A 22,910-nucleotide genomic window follows, 5' to 3' on the forward strand; every position below is an offset into this window, starting at 1 on the left:
GGGTATGCATTCAGATTTCTTTTTTCAAATGTTTTTTTTTTTTTTTTTTTTTTTTTGGTAATGTGTATTTTGAGATGATTTTAGAATGCTTGTTTTCATTTGTCACAAGTCTCTTAGTAGCAAGACTTTCTTGCTCGATGTCGAAAGTCGTGGAGAAAAATGGAAAACAGAGAAATTGTTAACAACAGACTTTTAAGGTAACCAGCTAACCAACCTAGTTCTGTTTGTTGTTGGCGTTTTATTTGATTTTAATATTCAAATGTTAGTGAAGCAAAATAACTTTGAAATCTGCTTATACGATGGACATCTTGAGTTAAACAGCTCTATGATTAATGAAACATACAAAAGACCTGAACCTGAAGCGATGCGACCTGGTTTACAGAATATGGAAGTTTGTTGCACATAACCCACATTTTTCTTTCTGAACGTTAAGTCTGGTAGTGTGTGATCCTCCGTTGTTTAGTGAATGCTGTGTATGATGCATAATGCTTTTAACATTTGTTTTGAAAGTTTTAAAAGATTTGAAAAGTTGTTTACTTGCTAAATAAAGGCTAACTGAAAGCAAAAAGAAAGGGAAATGTTTGATGTAACCATTTTCAGCCAATTTCACTGTTTTTTTTTTAAATAATGTTTCTAACAGACCTTCTTGCACACAACGAATCTCCACAAACTCAGCTTGCATTTCATTTGCATTTCAGCTCTCATGTTGCTCCTCAAGCATGGTGTTGCATTCCACTTATAAAGCAGAGAGCACCGTCTCATGAATAAACATGGAAAGCATGTCATCTTAATCATGCTTCTGCCGTTGCTACTCATAAGTAATGCACGCTGCTCACCTAATGATGTGAAATATTGCAGAGATGAGGAGTTCATTATAGATGGCGATCGCCAAGTAGCGAGGCTCGTGGAAAGCGGAGGGAACGGTCCTTACAGCGTAACACAAATAGACGCCCCACAGCAGGAACAGGAACTCCGCTGAAACAGGAACACAAGGAGACACAGCACAGTGCCGTCACTAATTATTTAGTGTGTCAAGTCTGGGAATGCCAGCTGAAAAGATGTGATTTCACACGGCCTGAAAGCCTGTTTCCCCTCCCTCTCTCCTTTGCCGCATCACTCAAAGTAACACCAAGTCGACGGGGCATGAACATCTTGAAGGCGACATCTGAAACAACAACTTTAAAAATCCAAATGGAATTTGCTTAATCTTCAAACCCCATATTTGGGTTCTCTTTAGTTTAGGACCAATTCTCATTATTAACTTACTTTAGCATGCATATTACTAGCATATTAGCTGTTTATTAGTACTTATGAAGTACATATTAATGGGAAGTGGCATGTTTTACACTCTAACAAATTCCTCCTAGAGATTTAATGATATCAACATTATAATTGGTCAGTATAATCTAAAGGCCTTTGCAATGTATTTGAATAAAGTTAATATTAGTTTTTCCATATTTTAAGCATTTTATGATTTTTATGCATTCTTTCGTCTACATGGACTGAAGACCAGACAAAAATACTATGTTATGTTTGCTGCATAGCTACTGAATCTACAACGCCACAGCGAAATCATTCGTTTTAGTGGATTTGTGGAATTTACAGTCTGATGTGAAGATAATGAGAGAGAATTACTATAAATAGACAACACAACCCAATGGTCGCATGCCAACATGAAATGGCTCATTTTAATGAATTAGTCATAAAGATTAACAATGCAGCTCCATCTGAATTAGCATACTTTCAAACTATACAGAAGGCGAAACCCAGCATGTGAAAGACCAGTATGTCCAGATTCACAGTATTCATATAACAGCAAGCAAGTTTCCAGATGACCCACTACTTCCGGTGTGATTCTGAAGCGTGCATCTGATGGACACTTTACTATCCCATGAGGCCACGGAAGAGGATTTGTAAATGGCAGTGAAGAAATCAAATGACACTGGTAGGACACGACAATGAAAACATACTAGTATGTCCGTTTTCCTCTGCTGTGGCCTCATGGGAAAGTAAAGTTTCCATTGAATGCACACTTCAGAATCATGCTGGAAGCAGCAGGTCATCTGGGTACTTTTTGCCTACTCTTTTATGACTACTGTAAATTCAGAGATACTTTTGTCACATACTGTTTTTTGCCTACTATATAGTAGGGAAGTATGCGGTATGCGGTTTCGGATGCAGCCTATGTGATTTTTGATGCAGCCACTGGTCTCAAACTCAAGACATGAGCTATCAATTTGAATCAATCACATGACTCAGTCAGAGTGGTTCTTGACTTTACTCACTGAACCACAAGTCATCAAAGGTACTTTATTAATTCAATTGCTACAAGAACTAGAATACTAAATGGAACTGGATCTGAACCATTAAATTCCTTATGATGCTCTAATACAGTGGTTTTCAAACCGGTCCTGGAAGCACCCCTGCCCTGCACATTTTGTATGTCTCCCTAATTAGACACACTCAATTCATGTTGTGCAGTTTCTACTAAGGAGCTGATGAGTTGAATCAGGTGTGTTAGAGTGAGGGAGACATACAAAAGGTACTTCCAGGACCGGTTTGAAAACAACTGCTCTAATATGATATCTCTAGAGGCAGTGATTGTTTGTAGATTTGTATTTTTATTTTATTTTTTAAGGCTCTACTTGTAAACTATAAAAGAAACCAGACTTTGCAACCACTCATTCACCAATCATAACACTTTTCTATATGTCATATTCAGTACACTGTAATAAAAACTTCCATCTATTTCAACTTAAAATTTTAAGTTCTGTTGCTGCTTTAAACTTTTAGGTATAATAAACTTGGATATACAAGTCGTTTTCATCTTCCGACATGAAACTGACTGAAAAATAAATAAATAAATAATTAAATTACATTAGGTCGACTTAAAAAGTTTAATTCGTATTACTTTTCACAAAAGTTGTAATTGCTCAATTAATTTTGATAAACATATGTTGCCATGACTTACTTATATCTTTTTTATATACTGAATAAAATGTGCTATTTTAAAACTGTATTTTTTTTTTTAACTTCTATGAATACCACAAAATTCCTAAACTTTTGGTGAAAAACAGATAATGAAAAAAATTAGACAATATTTATTTAGGACCATTTTTGGTTTATGACACAAAATGTACTTTTTAATAACAAGAGCAATACTGAAGCAGTCTTATTTTAGTGTCACTGAGATACAAGATTTATCCTTTTAGTTTTCATTTTGGTTTTACTAAATTTGTTTGATTTTTGTCATTTGATAAGTATTTTAAACAAAATATTTCTACACAGTTTTTATTAATTTTTATTTCTGTTTTAATTAATTTTGTACAATAGAATAAACTTGCCTTGGCAACAAGCTAAATTAAAATTGAGGTTTTTTTTGTTATTTTAAAAATTTAAATTGAATTTATTGAAAGGATAGCCCCTTGAGATGTAATATCTCATTTTCAAGTGGATCCAAAAATCCTTTTATTTCAAGTAACAATTTATTTTTTATGATTACAGCTTTGGTTAACTATACTAGCCCTATGCTAAAGGAAAAGTTCACCCCAAAATGAAAAAACATTTTTTTTTTCAAAAAAACAAAATGGGATAAATAAGAAACGAGAGAATTTGTGTCTTCAAAAAGGACAAAAAAGTACTGTAAGTATAGCTTATATCTTTGTCCTTCCACCTTTGAAATAATACATGTGAGAATGTCTTTGTTTGCGTGCATGAATAGTTGTCATGAGTTTTGGGGCTGTCTCCATGCAGTTCTCCCTGTGCTTCATGCTGTAAGCAGAAGGTACTGGAGCTGTCAGAGAGAGCTGTCTCTGCATCACTGGCCACGTCTCACACCCTCATGCCTTTAAGGCTGTCTGGCTACACTCAGATGATCCGATTATACATCCCACATCTCTTCTGTCAAAGCTGCATCCATAACCCTAAGACTTTGGCATTCTTGCCTCATTTTCCTTTTGTCTGAGGCTGCTGGTAGCACAAATAAAGGCTGCAGGTATGAGATATATAGATCTCTGCAGTACACTTCATGTTGTACTTATTTTAAGATGCATATGTGATATCATATATATGTTTTTTTTAAATCTGCATCTCATCTAATGACATTTTTAATTGTGGTCTAAGTGGGCTTTTTGTAGTAAGCTTAGGAACTGACCAGCAGCCATCATGTAGTCCCAGCTGTCCAGCAGGCACATGCTGAACTGCAGGCCCTCTGGTGTGACACTGATATTGATGAGGGCATGATGGGTGTCTTGGTTTTGGCATACGGCTGAGGTCCAAGCAACTAGGAACCACACAACCACCAGCAAAATCACAGCAAGCAGACGCAAAACCCTCCAGCTGGTCATGTACGGGATCCGCTGGGCGGTGCGGGACAGGAACACCTTTAAAACCCTTGGTGTGAGAAACAAGGACAGGGCACGTATATAAAAGTGGTGAACTGAAGCAAAAAAAAATTTCTTATGCAGACTTCAGCAGAAACATGATTGTTTAATCTGAAGTTGGCAGCATTATTTGTACCTGTAAAGTTTGAGAATCACTGTTCCATAGACGACAGCAAATCCGAGCAAACGGACCCATCTCAGGAGAATACACCGGAAAACACTTGGATTAAAATACTGTATCATAACCTGATGACACATAGATAAAAAAGAAAAGTTAGTACATTCCCCGAATGTCTGTTTTTATACTAAGGCTGTAATTGTCATAAGAATAACACATCAGTTTCACCGCTGCTTTTCAGGAAACAGAAGGTAGCTGGCTCAGCCTCATGAGACCTGTCAAGAATGTGTCATATTTCACATTAAAAATCATTTTGCTAAAAGAAAATGAAATATACTTCTAAAAGCATTTTCTTTCATATTCCCAATTCAAATGATCACTACTATAATGTGAAAATTATATACACTGCCCTCCAAACGTTTGGAAACACCCTAGGAAAGTGGGGTTTTGGACAATAAACATGAATGGCATGAATCCTTTTTAATTTGTGATAATTTTGCACTGATAAGGGACAACACAAACTACAATAACATGTTTTATTACATAAACAGTTTATACACAGGAAAAACATAAATTTTCGATTCATCAAAATATCCACCATTAGCAGCTATTACAGCTCTGCATAATCTGGGCCTAAATTCACTGTATTCTAAACTTTCTTAAAGCTCTTAACGTGTGCTGACCCAAACATCTTTTAAAAACCTGGGCCAAGTTTAAACCAGTAACCAGGCATCACAGCTGGCAAAGGGGCATGTATATATTGCCATTATTATGTAATCAAAATGAAAATTATTATTACTAGTCTTCAATGATAATGTCAATGCACCAAATGCACCAAAAAATGATAAGGATTTATGATGATATCGTCCAAAACCACACTTTTCCTGGGGTGTTTCCAAACTTTTGGAGGGCAGTGTATATTATGTAACTGCTAAAATATGTATGTAATATGATTGCAATAAAACCTTGGAGGGCGAAATGTGCTTTAAGGAAAAGTTCACTCAAACATGAAAATATGCTGAAATTCACTCACTCTCAGACTATCAAAGTCATAAATTAGTTTATTTCTTTATCAGAACAGATTTGGAGAAATGTAGCATTACATCACTTGCTCACCAATAGATTCTCTGTAGTGAATGGGTGCCGTCAGAATGAGAGTCCAAACAGCTGATACCAACATCACAATATCCACAAGTAATCCACACCACTCCAGTACATCAATTAATGTCTTGAGAAGCCCAAAACTGCATTTTTGTAAGAAACAAAACCATTGTTAAAGTTGCAAGCTGAGTTGAAAGGGCCCTCGCACCCGGGCTCACCATCACCCGGTGGCTTTAGAAAAACAGCAAATGGTGAATAATATGCATTTAAAGTGGTAAATATAGAAGGAATATGACAAAGTCATTTATATGTGCCAAACTTCCTGCTGCCCAGCAGTGGCGCTATAACTATAACTGGATACTGGCATGCAGATCAGTCTTTAGGCCAGCACTTTTATCAAACATATGAAGTTTGGTGCAGATTGAACATGGTATGAACATAGAGTGCAAAGCATGACGTATCCTGTTGCCAACAGGTGGCGCTATGATTATAACCAAATATTGCCCTTTAGATGTCTTCAGGCCAAGACTCTTACCAAACATGTGAAATTTGGTGCAGATTGGACATTGCTTGTTTAAGTTATTGTAAAACAAGTCATTTCCTGTTGCCAGCAGGTGGTGCTATGATTATAACAGAACACTGGCCTTTAGATGTGTTCAGGCCAGGACTCTTATCGAACATGTTAAGTTTGGGGCAGATCAGACATTGTATGGCTGAGCTACTACACCTTCTATTCCCATGGTGAAACATCAAATTTTGTCAGGCTGCCATGGACATGCCCTTCAGTGAAAACTCACATTGCAAAGACCTTTAGATTAGGCTGACCAATTATAATGTTGATGTCATTAAATCACTATGAGGAGTTTGTTAGAGCATAAAACATACTACTTCCTGTGAAGTATGATGAAAATAACTGAATATGGTCATGGACATGTGTTCAGGATAGGAGTCTTATCAAATTCGTGAATTTTGATACAGATCGGACATTGTATGATTCATAAGTTTTCAAGCATGTTTAGACCCTTAAATGTGATTAATTTTGAGAATAAGAAGAATCTGAACAATTCCAATAGGGTCCTCACACTATCAGTGCTCGGGCCCTAATTAAGATGTTTATAACTTCGAACCTCTTGATTCTGGCTATCAAGAGGTCTTGAGTCCCCTATCCATAATACTGCTTTTTTAAATGAAAAAGTGGTCTGGTCTGAATCAGGAGAGAAATATGCACAGATCACGCAAAACAGCTCTAAACAAAAATGTGGGTCTATTTAGATGTGAGAGGACAACAGAAGATAGACTTTTGTTACTGTAGGAAGTGTTTTTTATGGATTATGGGCAATGGTTTAAAGTTAAAACGGCTTTATGATAACTTTATTTCTTACAACAAGCTTTTATCTTCTCGAGACGTTCACTGATGGACTGGAGTGGTGTGGATTACTTGTGGATTATTGATCGGATGTTTTTATCAGCTGTTTGGACTCTCATTCTGATGGCACCCATTCACCACAGAGGATCCATTGGTGAGCACTTGATGTAATACTACATTTCCCCAAATCTGATGAAGAAACAAACTCATCTACATCTTGGATGACCTGAGGGTGAGTAACTTTTCAGCAAATGTATTCCTTCAATTGTTTCATAAATTTCACAATGCAACAGTTTTCCCATTCAAAAGTTGTGCACTGTGGATCAGTTCATTACTGAAAAACATGGCGACAGATCTTTCAAAACTATACAAATATGCACAAATATACTTATGCAATTATGTGCGTGAATGAAGTATAAAGACAAGCTTTCCAGATTGTCTTAGTTTAATCCTTGTTCTTTATTCTCCCGAGTCTGAGAAGTGCTCCCTGAATCCCTCATTATCTGTCGAGGCCGGTGTCCCTTTTGTTCTGTGTCTGTCTTATTTAAAGCAGCGGAATTAAATAAATATCAGCGCAGACTGATGGAGAGATGCATCTGTTCTCATGTCTCCTAGGAGAGTCACCAGTACTGCTTTCCAATCCACAGTCATCCTCTTAAATGTGCAAACAGCAAATCGGCCCCTCCAGTATAATCAAAGAGCTCGCCATGTGCAGCTTTTAACCATGAGGAAGACTCAATTAGCAGCACTTCTCCTCTCAGATAAATAAATGAGCATGTGCCTTTTACACTCATTCTAAAAGTGAAAAGCTGGACATACAGTAAGTCAGTTCATATTTGATTAAATATACTGAACTATCCACACAAAAAACTACTCCACCAAAACCAAATTGGGGAAATGCCTTCGTTATTTTATTGTCTTAGTTCTGTTAAGTTTCCACCTTGTAAGTCTGCCTTATATAGGTTCATTTGCAATGCACAGAAATGTTTACCAGCCATCCTCAGCAGGTGCATTCTGGTTAGAAACGCTGTCCAGCTTGATGAGGCATCATGCTGATGTGTTGCAAAATACGCAAGCAGACATTTTAAGCAGCAGGAGCCACTGCTGGTTTCCAGCAACTGACTTACTATAGAACAACTGTGCTCTATGTTCATCAAGCCCATCTTCAGGTAACAGCAGCAGTTTTTCAAATGCACCCAGTTTATTGGCATAAAAGTAAATAAATAAGTCAAAAAAAGAAAGCTAAAATTGGTGCACAATCCTGGTATATTCAGCGCAGGGGAGATTTCTTACAAATTGTAATCCGTTACTGATTTCAAATTACATGACAAAAATTGTAGTAAGTAACAAAATCTGTTACATTACATATTTTAGGCAAAATAATCAAACTACTTTTTGATTACTTTTAGAGTACTTTTGACCTAACTAGCTTTTCACTGATGCATCGTTTGTTAGGATAGTTCAATATTTGGTCGGGATACAACTATTTGAAAATCGGAAATCTGAGGGTGCAAAAAAAGGGGTCATCGGATGCCCATTTTCCACAAGTTGATAGGATTCTTTAGGGTCTTAATGAAAAGTGTATAATATACTTTGGTTAAAAATTCTCAATGGTAGTGTAAAACAACACCCTTTTTACCTTGTCAAAATGAGCTCTGCCTAAAATGTACCCATTCTGAGGGATTGTTCCTTTAATTGCAAATGAGCTCTGCTCACCCCGCCCCTCTCTTCTCTCTGTGGAGTGACGAGCCTGGTTACTTTAGAAACAAAACTTGCTATGAAACTTGCTAACTAGCACACTATTAGGAAAGGTGATTGCAGAGATTCATAAAAAAACCCTTATACTCACTTCTGCTGTAAGTGAAGCTGGATCACGAATGATTTGCGCGAACATAGACTCATTTATGTAGATCAGGAGGTGCATTCCCTTCACAAACAAACGTAATCCACTGCATCTTCAGCGGCTCAGATGTCGGGAGTAAATGACGACCACTATGTTCATTAGTATATCCAGCAATACAACACCTCAATTGCTCAAAAGATATTCTTGTCTAACTTACATCCCTGCTCCGGCATCGAAACAACAGAGGTCGGACTGTTACAGCTGATTTAGGGTGGGTCTGAGGTAAGACACTCAAGTCATTCAAATATCGTGGGAGCGGCCTCTATCGTTGTGACGCCACACCGACAGGCATCTGAGAATGGCTCGATTTGAAAAAGGGGATATTATTTTTACAGATTAATTAAAAACCACTGCATGGATTTTTATCATTATAGGATAGATTTGTACATACACTGCCAACACACATTAATGTTCAAACAACATATAAAAGTAAACTTTGCATCCGATGACCCCTGTAAAGTTGTCCAAATGAAGTGCTTAGCATTGCATATTACTAGCCAAAAATTAAGTTTTGATATATTTGCAGTGGGAAATTTACAAAATATCTTAAATGGAACATGATCTTTACTTAATATCCTAATAATTTTTTAGGCATAAAAGAAAAATCGATAATTGTGACTCATACAACGAATCGTTGGCTATTGCTACAAATACACACATGCTACTTATAGGGGTCACCGAATGCCCATTTTCCACAAGTTGATATGATTCTTTAGGGTTTTAATGAAAAGTCTATAATATATTTTGGTTAAAAATTCTCAATGGTTGTGTAAAACAACACCCTTTTTGCTTTGTTAAAAACAGCTCTGCAAAAATCATCCTGTTCTGGTCGAGGTTGCTTTAAATGTTAATGAGCTCTGCTTGCCCCACCCCCTCTCATCTCTCGGTGACGAGCCTGTTTACTTTAGCCGCATTTAGCCACCAAATTTGCTAACTAGCACATTATTAGGAAAGGTGATCGCAAAGATTCATAAAAAAACCCTTATACTCACTTCTGCTGTAAGTGAAGCTGGATCACGAATGATTCACGCGAACATGGACGGATATATGTAGATCGGGAGGCGCATTCCCTTCACAAACAAACGTAATCCACTGCATCTTCAGTGGCTCAGATGTTGGGAGTAAATGACAACCACTATGTTCATTATTACATCCAGCAACACAACACCTCAATCGCTCAATCGGAGATATTCTTGTCTAATTTACATCCCTGCTCCGGCATCGAAACAATGGAGGTCGGACTGTTACAGCTGATTTAGGGTGGGTCTGAGGTAAGACACTCATGTCATTCACCTATAGTGGGAGCGGCCTCTGTCGGTGTGAGAATGGCTCGATTTGAAAAAGGGGATATTATTTTTACAGATTAATTAAAAACCACTGCATGGATTTTTATCATTATAGGGTAGATTTGTACATACACTGCCAACACACATTAATGTTCAAACAACATGTAAAAGTGAACTGTGCATCCGATGACCCCTCTAAATTTGTATGTAAAACCTCATAAAAAAGCTCATTGAGATGGAACAGATATATTAAGGTTTCATGCAATACTCGTTTTGCCGCAGGACAGCAATTGTGAGTAAACATTCTGTCATCTTAGAAGGACTATAATATGAAGAGTGTACAAAGTAACATATCTTTAGCAAAAGTGTGAAAGTAGCACATAACAGGCACAATATTGGTACAAACTGATATCAACTGGTACAATATAAGTCACATGACTAAAGCTGCATCATCGTTCTCAAAAGCCTCCGTTTTAGAAAGTCCACATTACAACGTGAAAACAGCATTTTCAAATTTATCCACTTTGGAGAGCGTTTTCAAAAAGCACAGTTTTACTTAAAAAAAAATGCCATCTCAGTGTTGACAGAAGGCCAAAACGGAGAGAAAAATAACTTAAATGTTTTCAGACTAAAATGCATTAATGTGGACAAGGCCTCAACCTCAAATTCTCTTTTTGTCAGGTTGGACTATCCAGCCCAACCTAGCTATTTAAAAACACATCTTGAAATATGATTTACTAAACTAAACACTAAAGAAATTCACATGTAAACATATCTTGTATTTGCCAAAACCATACAAAGCACATTTCAAACATTTATGCATACGATCAAAACATTTGGGTCATGAGAAGCACGTTTTTCACAGGTTTTATATATTAAATAATTGAAAATGTCACATGGTCCCTTACGCTTGTTGGCACAGTAACGCAATTCACACTATGAATGCTCAGCGAGGCTTCAAACTGTTTCAGTGGCTAGCTCCTGTTTTGACACAACAGATCCTGGCAGTCAAATACTGTTGTTAAATTTCATTGTAGGACTGGTCCGTATCCGTACTGTCAGTACTGTAGGGCAGGGAGTCAAGGACAGCAACAGAAACGAAGCGGCATGTTTGTAACATCAGACTGGAGACAAATAGGTGGCCCCTTTTTCCCTCAACACTCTGCCATTAATTAATCAGAGGATTTATTTTTAACAAGTTGCGCTAGAACTTGATGGACTCATTAATAATGCATAGCGCTGCACAGCAGCATGTGGCAGAGCACGTCACCATAGAAAACACACGCAGCCATAGAGCATCTGAGTGCATGCACATATTTGATCACTGACAACTGTCTTCTGTTGCATACGGAGCTCAAAATCGATCTGCTGTGCCGTGAAAACTGAATTTGTTAAAAAAACGGGAACATGAATCACCTTTTGCAACCCCAACTTATGAAATGTGGCGTGCAAGAAAGACATTAGACTTTAAACACTTTACATGAACCTTAATTGTGACCATATTTTACTCTGTTTTGGTTCTTTTATCCTATTTTCACTCAGAATTCAACTTCATGCTTCACCTTCACTTGTTTCCGTTTTACTGTTCTGCTCTATCCTTTCTTCCTGACTTGAATTTCCTGAGTGCACACTCATTTCTGCTTTCTAAAATCAAAAAATATAAAATAATCAACGAATGTGAGCAGTGAATGTGAACAGAATCAGTGAAGTTTCAAGGCCCACTTTACCTGAAGCAGATTTCCATCATATTCAGCTGAAGTGGGCAATAGTGAGCCATATTGACTTTTTTTTTTTTTGCATTTTAGTACATTCATAACAAATAATGCAAAAATTGTGAAAATAATAGAAAACTGAAAAAATAAAATGTCTTGTAAATAAGAAAATTGTTTAGAGGCATTACTTAGCACTGATTATCAAAAATGTGAATTAAGAAAATAAATAAAGTCAATCTGGATTTCATGTTAACTTTAAAAGATCAATGTTTTTTGTTTTTTTTTTAAGGGGAGACTCTGCAGGCAATTTATATTCATATAATTGATATTATATATAAATAGTTATAATATATAAACATATCATTTTTCTTAAATATATACATGCATGTATGTATATTTATATATACATAATAAATATACACAGTACACACACATAAATTATGTAAACAAAATTTTTTATTTTGGATGCGATTAATTGCGATTAATCATTTGACAGCACTACAATATATATTTTTAAAGGCTGTTTTCTCAAAATGAGTTTTTCTGCTACACTGAGCCATAAGTCTCCAGTTCAGTAGCACTTACAAACACCAAACTTTACATTTTTATTCCTGTCTATATCCTGAAGGTTTTTACAGAGGAATATAATTTGCTTGCTTATATACAACATTTTATTCCCCCTCTAAAATTGAGAAAATATATTGTTTACTGTCTGTTCTAAGTATTTTCTGAATTATGGAGTGACAAAAATGAGATACCCAAAATTCCCTCTGTAAAAACGTCTGACTCTAATATGTCAAAAAAAAAATTAAATAAAAAATAAAAAGAATTTTAAAACTGACTTAATCCAGTGTTTAGTTTTTTGTACTAGAAATGTATGCAAATTAGTGCATATTTCATAAAATAATGCCTAATTTGCATATTCAAACCTAACATGTTAGAAAACTTGTAATACAAAAAATGCTTGCAATTATCAGTGTAGGCTAATCAATTAATTGGGTAATTAAGGCAATAACTATTAGTTAACGTTTTACCCTATTCACTTGCAGTGTCGCCTTAAATCATAAAACTATAATATTTTATTACTGGTTTATGAACCTTTATGATGCTGTGAATGCTTTTTATTAAAACATGGGATCGTCTTACAAAGAAATATTCCCTGCTTCATTTTTAGTTATTGCTAATACCATTTTTGTAACGTTTAGGGATGAAGATCAGTGTTTTTTAAGATTTTTAAAGACAAGGATCCCTTGATGAACAGACAGCCAGAGCAGAGCAATTCTTCATACTATATAAAATTGTCCAAAATTGTTTACCAAGTTCATGACTAAATTTCATATTTGAAATCACCAATGAAATTTGACAACAACTGTCATAAATGTTGTTTCTTATTTTCAAATAGCATTAAAAAAGCTTATTTTTCAAGGTAGATGAGCCAATGTTACAAAGTTCATCAATTACAAAATTCTATTCTGCCGTAAAGCAACCCCAATGAAGAAAACTGTCATTATTTAGATTAATTAAGTTGGTTCAGTTCAATTCAATTAATCAAAATGTGATCAAATGAAGGAGATAAGTGTCATAATAAAACATATCCAGACGTGTCTCATTAGAAAGCAGATTGAGGTGTCTGAACAGACTGATGCTGTACAGTCATAATCAGATTGCATTAGTCTGCTGCATCCTCCACAACCTCGCACTCAGAACCATCCTGGGGGAAATTTTTTATACATTTTTATATGTTAGTGACATTATCTGTTTTTTATTATTCCTGAAGTGAATCCGGAGCTAAAATGACAAACTAAAAACACTGTCGGCAGGCGCGATCCGTTCCTCAAAGCCCCCATTTAGAAGTTCCCATCCCTACCCTGTTTCATCCTCCCTCATCTCTCATATAAATGCAAGAGCTGTTGACTATCACAGATGGTCTGGGAGGTGTGCTTAGCTTAAGAACAGAGAAAAATACCACAGAGACAGGAGCACAACAGACGACGTGCCTGTTTTTAATCGAACGGGAACACAGAATCGCTGCGGCTGAGGAATTCAGCTTTGACAGATTCAATTTGGAATTTACACAAGATGGAAGAAGGTTTCACAAATGAGATGTGATCAAATATAGGCATCTCCCATTGTGTTTGATCAAAGTTTCATTCACAGCGAAAATTTACATGAGTAATCTAGTTATTACAATGTGAAGATGCTCTGATGGGGTTTCACTTGGCCCTTAAGAGGCAACAGAACATGGTAATGTGACAAAATGAGATCTTAATTTGCATTTGAAATGGTAAATCGAAAAAAGCTGGTCAACAAATATTCGCTCGGACTCAGACTGATATAAAAATAATGTTGCTGTTTCAACATTGAACAGGCTTATGTAATACACTGCCAGCCGCGGTACAGGGCCGAATGAAAAGCAGACCATTGCATTTCAAAGTGCCTCAGGAGCAGAATGTACAAATCAGTCAACTGAGGATAAAGCCAAGAAATCACAATGGATCTTCACAGCATCCTGGCTGCCTGGTCCTTGAAAGTTAACATAAAATGAATGCCAATGGTCTTATTGGTCCTGTATCTATCTAGTTTTAGATGCTTTTTTGGTGATCTGATCACACGGTCAGCTGAGATGCATTGCTGTTTCTATCGGGTGTAAACAAGACCAAATGAATTCAATATTTGCTGTCAACCAACATCACTTTCACAGGAACCTATAATGAGTGATGGGCAGTAGCGTCACTGCTAGTAGTGACGCTCCTAAATAAATAAATATTTCTCAGTAGTGTAGCATCACTGTTTTCTTAATCAAATAGCTTTCCAGTAGCGAAGCTCTTTTTTCAAGTAGCATGGTAGCATCAATAAAAGCTACATTATCCAAAGCATTCGGAAGCTCAAGCACAAATTGGAAATATAACTGCTAAGCAGGGCCGGCCCTGGCCAATTTGCTGCCCTAGGCAAAAATTTACTTGGTGCCTCTTGCTTCACAGCCCATTGCACCAACAATACATTTTCTTATTAAAAAACAAAAGCTGATGATAGTGAAATGGTAACACTTACAGTATGTTATCATTTGTTAACATTAGTGAATGTATTAACTAACTTGAACTAACAATAAACAATACATTTGTAACAGTATTTATTATTTTCGTTTATGTTAGTTATTGAAAATTAACCTTATTTTAAATTGTTTCCAGTGAAACTATAAAATATAGGTGCTGCCTAAGTCACACTATAAGTGAATTGTGTGAACGACCCCTTTAAAACCAGGTGGAAACTTTGAGAATGATTTATTGCTGCACGTTTTTTCATTTTATTTTCTGATTTAGAAATATGCCATATTATTGCAGTAAAATGGTGTTCAGATGCAGTATGAAGGGCAGAAAAACAGATCTTCCACTTTTACTTTGATAAGGGAGTAAAAAGTATTGGAACTCACAGGGAAGTAGAGAAGTACAGATCCTGAAAGTATCGCTTCGAGAAGTATAAGACCAGATGCTTTGATTCTCTGAAAAGCGAGAGAGAGAGAATACTCAAGAATAAACTTTGACATTTTGAAAAGCAGTATTTGCCCTTTAGTCCAATAAACCTGCTCAAGCAGAAATCAAGCACTATTTTTTCTTTGGCTCAGGTAACTCTAGCAGAATAAAGGCAGAATGAGTACAAAGACTCTCCAGGCGAGATAACCGGCGGTAAACGTGCTTACCTTGTTGCGGCGAAAGTGGTAGACGACCATCATGCTGATGAGGTCCAGGAGCATGCAGAACCCCTGAAACGAGACCATGGCGAGGCGAAGGGCCGTGTCCTCCTGAGCCAAACACGGTGTGTCGTCCGTGCAGAACTGACAGCCTTCTCGGCAGGGAAAACATCTCCCGGACAATTCCCAGGATTCATCAGAGTATGCTCCCCGGTCTGATTCTAACAACAGTTGGATGACAAAGAACCATACTATGACACATCTGTTGATGTATATGCATTTTATACAGCATTGTGACTGATGGAATTATCCATAACCATGTGGTGTGAACTCAAATCTCATCAAACATTACTGCCATGAGACTGCTGAACTTAAATCAACATCCTCTGACCGGTTGATAATTGGTTAATGGGAACTCTAGAACATTTTTGTAGTTATATGAAGTATCAACTGTCTTTCAGAAGGTTCTGGATATTTATCTTGGCGTCTACAATAAAATCGTAATTGTTGTTTTATCAAATACTTTATGTCACCTACTTTGCAAAAAATGAGCAAAAACAGGTCATGAGACCTAAAGCATTCAGCACTGCATGATGAACCCTATTAGAACGCAGTTCTAAAGCCCATTATAATTCAAGTTATGAAAGCCTAAAATATATCCCTGTATGGGTTTTTTTTTTATACGTTTATAGGATACAATTGCTCATAATTTCACACAAGCAAGAGTGCTGTCTTCCTGAATATTAGAGCATGAGCGCAACTGCAAATGAGATATTCATTTCATACAATAGATCAAAAAACAAAAAGGTAATATTGAATGACTTATATTTTACACACAATATTGTCTCTTTTATTTCTGCTTCATCAATGAAAATTGTTTCAAACAAAGCTCACATTTGTGCATCTCAAAGCAACACTGCAATGTTTCGCTCCTGCGTGAATCTGTTTCATCTGAGAAATCATCAAAGTCCTTTTGAACAAATAGTTTGAATGAATGATTCAATAAATCACTCATTAAGACAGGGATTTGCAGATACCTAATATATATATATATATATATAGACATGTTTGTCAATTTTTGTGATTTTGTGAATTTAATAAACTAGTGTTGACATAGTAAGACTAGTAGACGAGTAGAAAGACAGACAAACAATTGGAGAAATCTGGCATTCATCACAAGAGAGAAGTCTGTCATGGCAGTTATGGCATTTTGACTACAAATAATATTTTGTTCACAATAAGATCTATAACATGCATTTAAAAATAGATAAGCCGTTTCACTAACAATTTAGATTAGGAAACACATATTCACTATTCTCTCAATAAACTCCTAATATGCTGCTTATTGATAGTAAGGTAGTTGTTGTACTTGCTAGTTTAGGTATGGGGTAGGGTTAAGGAATCTAAACATGGTCATAGAGAATAAGGAATTAATATGTGCGTTATAAGTACTCATAAATGGCCAATTTGCTAGTAATATGCATGCTAACACTTTATTTTAAGGTCCAATTCTCGCTATTAACAAACCATTAACTTTGGCTTTTGCCTCAATAAACTCATAATTTGCTGCTTATTTTTAGTTAGTAAGGTAGCTGTTACATGGATGTAGAATATGGTCATGCAGAATGTACGCTTTATAGGTACTAATAATCAGCCAATGTGTAAATAATAGGCATGCTAATAAGTAAGTTAATAGTGAGAACTGTTCCCTATACTAAAATGTTACCATGTTTCCTAATGTAAAGTCTTACTGAAGCTTCATTTCATGCCAACTTCAAGTGACCTTTAAAGGAGAAATCCACTTCCAAAACAAAGATTTACAGATAATGTACTCACCCCCTTGTCATGCAAGATGTTCATGTCTTTCTTTCTTCAGTTGTAAAGAAATTATGTTTTTTGAGGAAAACATTTCAGCATTTTTCTCCATATAATGGACTGGTATTGTGCCCCGAGTTCGAACTTCCAAAATGCAGTTGAAATGCAGCTTCAAATGATCCCAAATGCACTTGTAAACGATTCCCAGCCAAGGAAGAAGGGTCTTATTTAGCGAAACGATCAGCTATTTTCATAAAAAATAATGCAATTTACATACTTTTTGATGTCAAATGCTTGTTTTGTCTTACTCTGCCTGGAGTCTTTTTCCAGTTCATGACAGTGTATGTCGAAAACTCCAATCTCATGTTCTCCCTCAACTTCAAAATCGTCCTATATCAGTGTTTTACCTTTTTTGTTAAGGGTGTTTGATCTTCTTTGCATGTTCACTTTGCAAAGACTGGGTTGGTACTTCTGCAGCGATGTAGGATGATTTTGAAATGATTTTTGAAGTTGAAGTTGATTTTTGAACTTAAGTTAGAATACACATAGTTCAGGGAGAGCAAGACAAAACAAGCATTTGAGATTAAAAAGCATTTAAATTGTATTTTATAAATGAAAATAACCGATCATTTCGCATTTAAACTACATTTTGGAAGTTCAAACTCGGGGCACCTTATCAGTCCATTATATGAAGAAAAACCCTGAAATAACATTAAAAATAAACATAATTTCCTTACGACTGAAGAAAGAAAGACATGAACATCTTGGATAACAAGGGGGTGAATCTGTATCTGTACATTTTTGTTCTGGAAGTGGACTTCTCCTTTAATGGCAGACTATAGCGATTAGGCAAATCTGAGCACATTTTGAGATATTGTTGAGATCTCTGTGACAATAGAGGTCTTTTCTCTGAATTAGGTAGATGTGAGGGTAACACTTTAGTTTAGGGACCAATTCTCACTATTAACTAGTTGCTCATTAGCATGCAAATTACTAGTGTATTGGCTGTTGATTAGTACTTATAAAGCACATGCCTTCTTTATGACCCTACCCTATATACCTAACTACTTTACTAACTATTAATAAGCAGCAAGTTAGGTGTTTATTGAGGCAAAGTCACAATTAATAGTTAGTTAATAGTGAGAACTGGTCCTTAAAGTGTGACTGATGTGAGTAAGTAGGAGCCTTCCTGCAAAAGTGTTCATCTCATTGCTTTTTAGGAGAAACAATCAAGATATTTATTTATTATCTTCTTTATGGTTTTACTCGTCCATAAGGTTTTAAAAACATGGAAGCAGATCTCTGCTGAAGTTAATGTGAAGTATTTCTGAAGAACATTATGGCTGACCTGCACTAGCTTTTACTAAGAACCTTCTTAATCTGGCTTTGTCCAAAGTGATTTCTCCTGAGGGAGTGAAGTCAACAGAATACTGATGTAACGGCACAATAGTAACCTAATAATGCAGAGGACACATACAGTGGCAGAGAGCAGATAACAGACTATAACAGCAGAGGCTCCTGCAAGACGACACAACCAATTCACTAAACTTAGATTGGATGGTTTTCAAAAGTCCCAGGGCTTTTGAAAATTGTACATGGAAGCCTCAATGTATCAAATATGAAATAAGGTAAATGCGTGTGTCTGCCACATGTTTGGGCACAGCTGCAGCTTTTTGAAATTAGCCCACATTTGCCTGTATGTAAATTAGCCAATATTGTCTCCATGCTTATGTTAATGCAATACTTTATGAATGAGGCTAAACAAACAAATATCACCATACTTACCCCAGTTGATCAATCACAGTACACTGTATTACAAGTTTTCTGAAATGTTATGCTTAAACGTGTAAATGAGGTATTATCTAATTAAAGAACCAATAATTTGCATAATTTTCAGAACATAAATCTGAACATTGAATAAACCCAGTTCCAAAATTTGGAGTTTTACAGAGAGGATTTTGCATCTCTTTTTTATTACTGCATAAATAAAAAATTACTATCAACAGACAGAAAACAATACATTTTCACTACATTTTTTAGGAATAAAATGTGACCCTGGACCATAGCCAACAATACACTGTATGGGTCAAAATCATCCATTTTTCTTTTATGCTAAAAATCATTAGGATATTAAGTAAAGATCATGTTCCATTAAGATATTTTGTAAATTTTCTACCGTAAATAAATCAAAACTTAACTTTTGATTAGTAATATGCATTGCTAAGAATTTCATTTGGACAACTTCAAAGGCGATTTTCTCAATATTTGTATTTTTTTAACCCTCAGATGCCAGATTTTCAAATAGTTGTATCTCGGCCTAATATTGTTCTATCCTAACAAACCATACATCAGCGGAAAGCTTATTTATTCAGCTTTCAGCATGATGTATAACTCTCAATTTTAAAAAAAATACCCTTATGACTGATTTTGTGGTTCAGGTTCACAAATGTTTAGGAATAAATCAGGCGAATGTCATATGAACAAACCCTTCTGTAAAAACCTTTAGAATTTAGATGGGAATTAAACTGGAAAGTTTAGTGGGTATTAACAAGGTACAGATTTCTGACTCATTGCATTAAAAAAGTATTGTAATTAAAGTCTACAGATGCGAATAGATAGTATATAATAAATACACTGACCAAAATTATAAACGCAACACTTTTGTTTTTGGCCCCATTTTTCATGAGCTGAACTCAGAGATCTAAGTCTTTTTCTATGTACACAAAAGGCCTATTTCTCTCAAATATTGTTCACAAATCTGTCTAAATCTGTGTTAGTGATCACTTCTCCTTTGCCGAGATAATCCATCCACCTCACAGATGTGGAATATCAAGATACTGATTAGACAGCATGATTATTGCACAGGTGTGCCTTAGGCTGGCCACAATAAAAGGCCACTCTAAAATGTGCAGTTTTACTGTACTGGGGGGGCCCGAAAACCAGTCAGTATCTGGTGTGACCACCATTTGCCTCACGCAGTGCAACACATCTCCTTTGCATAGAGTTGATCAGGTTGTTGATTGTGGCCTGTGCAATGTTGGTCCACTCCTCTTCAATGGCTGTGCGAAGTTGCTGGATATTGGCAGGAACTGGAACACGCTGTTGTATACGCCGATCCAGAGCATCCCAAACATGCTCAATGGGTGACATGTCCGGTGAGTATGCTGGCCATGCAAGAACTGGGATGTTTTCAGCTTCCAGGAATTGTGTACAGATCCTTGCAACATGGGGCCGTGCATTATGGTTGTGGATGAATGGCACAACAATGGGCCTCAGGATCTCATCACGGTATCTCTGTGCGTTCAAAATGCCATCAATAAAATGCACCTGTGTTCGTTGTCCATAACATACGCCTGACCATAACCCCACCCCCTCCATGGGCCACTCGATCTACAACGTTGTCATCAGCAAACCGCTCATTCACACGACGCCATACACGCTGTCTGCCATCTGCCCTGTACAGTGAAAACCGGGATTCATCCGTGAAGAGAACACCTCTCCGAAGTGCCAGACGCCATCGAATGTGAGCATTTGCACACTCAAGTCGGTTACGACGACGAACTGCAGTCAGGTCGAGACCCCGATGAGGACGATGAGCATGCAGATGAGCTTCCCTGAGACAGTTTCTGACAGTTTGTCCAGAAATTCATTGGTTATGCAAAACGATTGTTGATCTTGGTCTTGCTCTGTGGTTGTGAGGCCGGTTGGATGTACTGGCAAATTCTCTGAAATGCCTTTGGAGACAACTTATGGTAGGGAAATGAACATTCAATTCACTGGCAACAGCTCTGGTGGACATTCCTGCAGTCAGCATGCCAATTGCACGCTCCCTCAAAACTTGGGACATCTGTGGCATTGTGCTGTGTGATAAAACTGCACATTTTAGAGTGTCCTTTTATTGTGGCCAGCCTAAGGCACACCTGTGCAATAATCATGCTGTCTAATCAGCATCTTGATATTCCACACCTGTGAGGTGGATGGATTATCTCGTCAAAGGAGAAGTGCTCACTAACACAGATTTAGACAGATTTGTGAACAATATATGAGAGAAATAGGCCTTTTGTGTACATAAAAAAAGTCTTAGATCTTTGAGTTCAGCTCATGAAAAATGGGGGGGGCAAAAAAAAAGTGTTGCGTTTATAATTTTGGTCAGTGTAAATACTTCAATGTATATTTAGGATATGTTTTCATTCCACTTCCTGAAAAAAAAAAAAAACGCTGAAAACTTCAAAATTGACCAGTGCCTGAAAAAGCTTTAAAAGTAGAGGAGACTCATTTCAGTGCAGCTATTTTTACATCAGTTTATATGTGAGCATGTGAGAGAGGAATATTGCTCTTAACAACTAGGACTCTCCTCATTAAATAGATATAAACTCTGTCTTTGGGGGATTTGTGCCTAGTTTGAGATCATAAATTATCTGGTGGAAGGAAGTAACTCTGTTTGTGTATCCGTTTCTGTCAAAAAGATAAACTCAGTCCAGACTAGTTCTGTTCAAACATTTATTGTTCACAGACAATATAGAGAAATAATCTAATTGATTTACATTGAAGGATGACTACGCTATTATATTCATCTTTTTATATTTATCACTAAATAAGTATAATTTTTAATATCAATTATTAAAATACCATGAGAGTTGCATTACGGCTGGTTTAGAGGCTCCTACAGTTAATCTCAAAAACAATTCACATAGTAAATCCAAAGTCTCACCAATTCAGATTTGTACTTACTTGAGAAGCCATTGAGAACCACTCGGCTTGGGTGGTAGAAACCTCTCTTGCATTGGCACTTGTACTTGTCCAGCACAAATCCATGGCCCACAATTGGTTTACACTGTCACAGAAATTGTTTAGTTTTAGTACTGCACCACATCAGTAAATGTACAGGAGACACAATTAAGCTATAAGTACCAGAATTCCACTACCTCCATCTCTAAGTGCTAAAAATTACATAATTTTGTTCAACAAGGAACTTCCTGAGGAAATCGGCTTTGCTAATAGACCATCTGTGACAGTGGTGTCACAGTCATTTATCACATTTCCAGGTATGAAAATGTCAGTTTTATGAGTTATTATGACAGTCGATATTGTGCAGCAGTTTATTTTTCATATTCTGGCAACATCACGGTAAAACTCACATAAGCGTGCAAACAGATGGGCTCACAGCAGCTTTCTCCTTAAAGTCCCTTTGAAATGACTGCTGAGCTTGAAATCAAAACTGTTTGCGCAGAACAATACATAAGGTGAAACAAGAAAGATGATGCGTATGCATAAGATGCGCATTTCACACTGCTGTAACAACAATGCCATTTTGTGCCTGTTTTAAAGAGATAGTTGACCCAAAACTGAAAATTAAAAAAGAATTGTCATTAATTATTCACCCTCATGTCATTCCAAACCTGTAAGACCTTAGTTCATCTTCAGAACACAAATTAAGATATTTTTGATTAAATCTGAGCGCTTTCTTATGGATTTGGAACAATATGAGGTTGAGTAATTAATGACAGAATTTTCATTTATGTGAACTATCCCTTTATGT

At 36.4% G+C, this 22,910-nt stretch overlaps 1 protein-coding gene across 1 annotated transcript in view; it reads right to left on the reverse strand.

The window, feature by feature from the left end:
* Positions 1 to 22,302, reverse strand: part of gpr158b (G protein-coupled receptor 158b) — a 34,970-nt gene extending 12,668 nt beyond the window's left edge. The window contains exons 1-7 of the mRNA XM_051128386.1: positions 22,297 to 22,302; positions 22,103 to 22,205; positions 15,566 to 15,777; positions 15,299 to 15,367; positions 4,519 to 4,628; positions 4,154 to 4,392; positions 837 to 975 (exon numbers count right to left, since the gene is read on the reverse strand). Coding sequence (XP_050984343.1) covers positions 837 to 975; positions 4,154 to 4,392; positions 4,519 to 4,628; positions 15,299 to 15,367; positions 15,566 to 15,777; positions 22,103 to 22,205; positions 22,297 to 22,302 — 878 coding nt within the window. The remainder of the gene's footprint in view (positions 1 to 836; positions 976 to 4,153; positions 4,393 to 4,518; positions 4,629 to 15,298; positions 15,368 to 15,565; positions 15,778 to 22,102; positions 22,206 to 22,296) is intronic.
* Positions 22,303 to 22,910: the final 608 nt, after the last annotated feature.

This window comes from Labeo rohita, chromosome 2, assembly GCF_022985175.1.
Source record: "Labeo rohita strain BAU-BD-2019 chromosome 2, IGBB_LRoh.1.0, whole genome shotgun sequence".
NCBI classification, from domain to species: domain Eukaryota; kingdom Metazoa; phylum Chordata; class Actinopteri; order Cypriniformes; family Cyprinidae; genus Labeo; species Labeo rohita.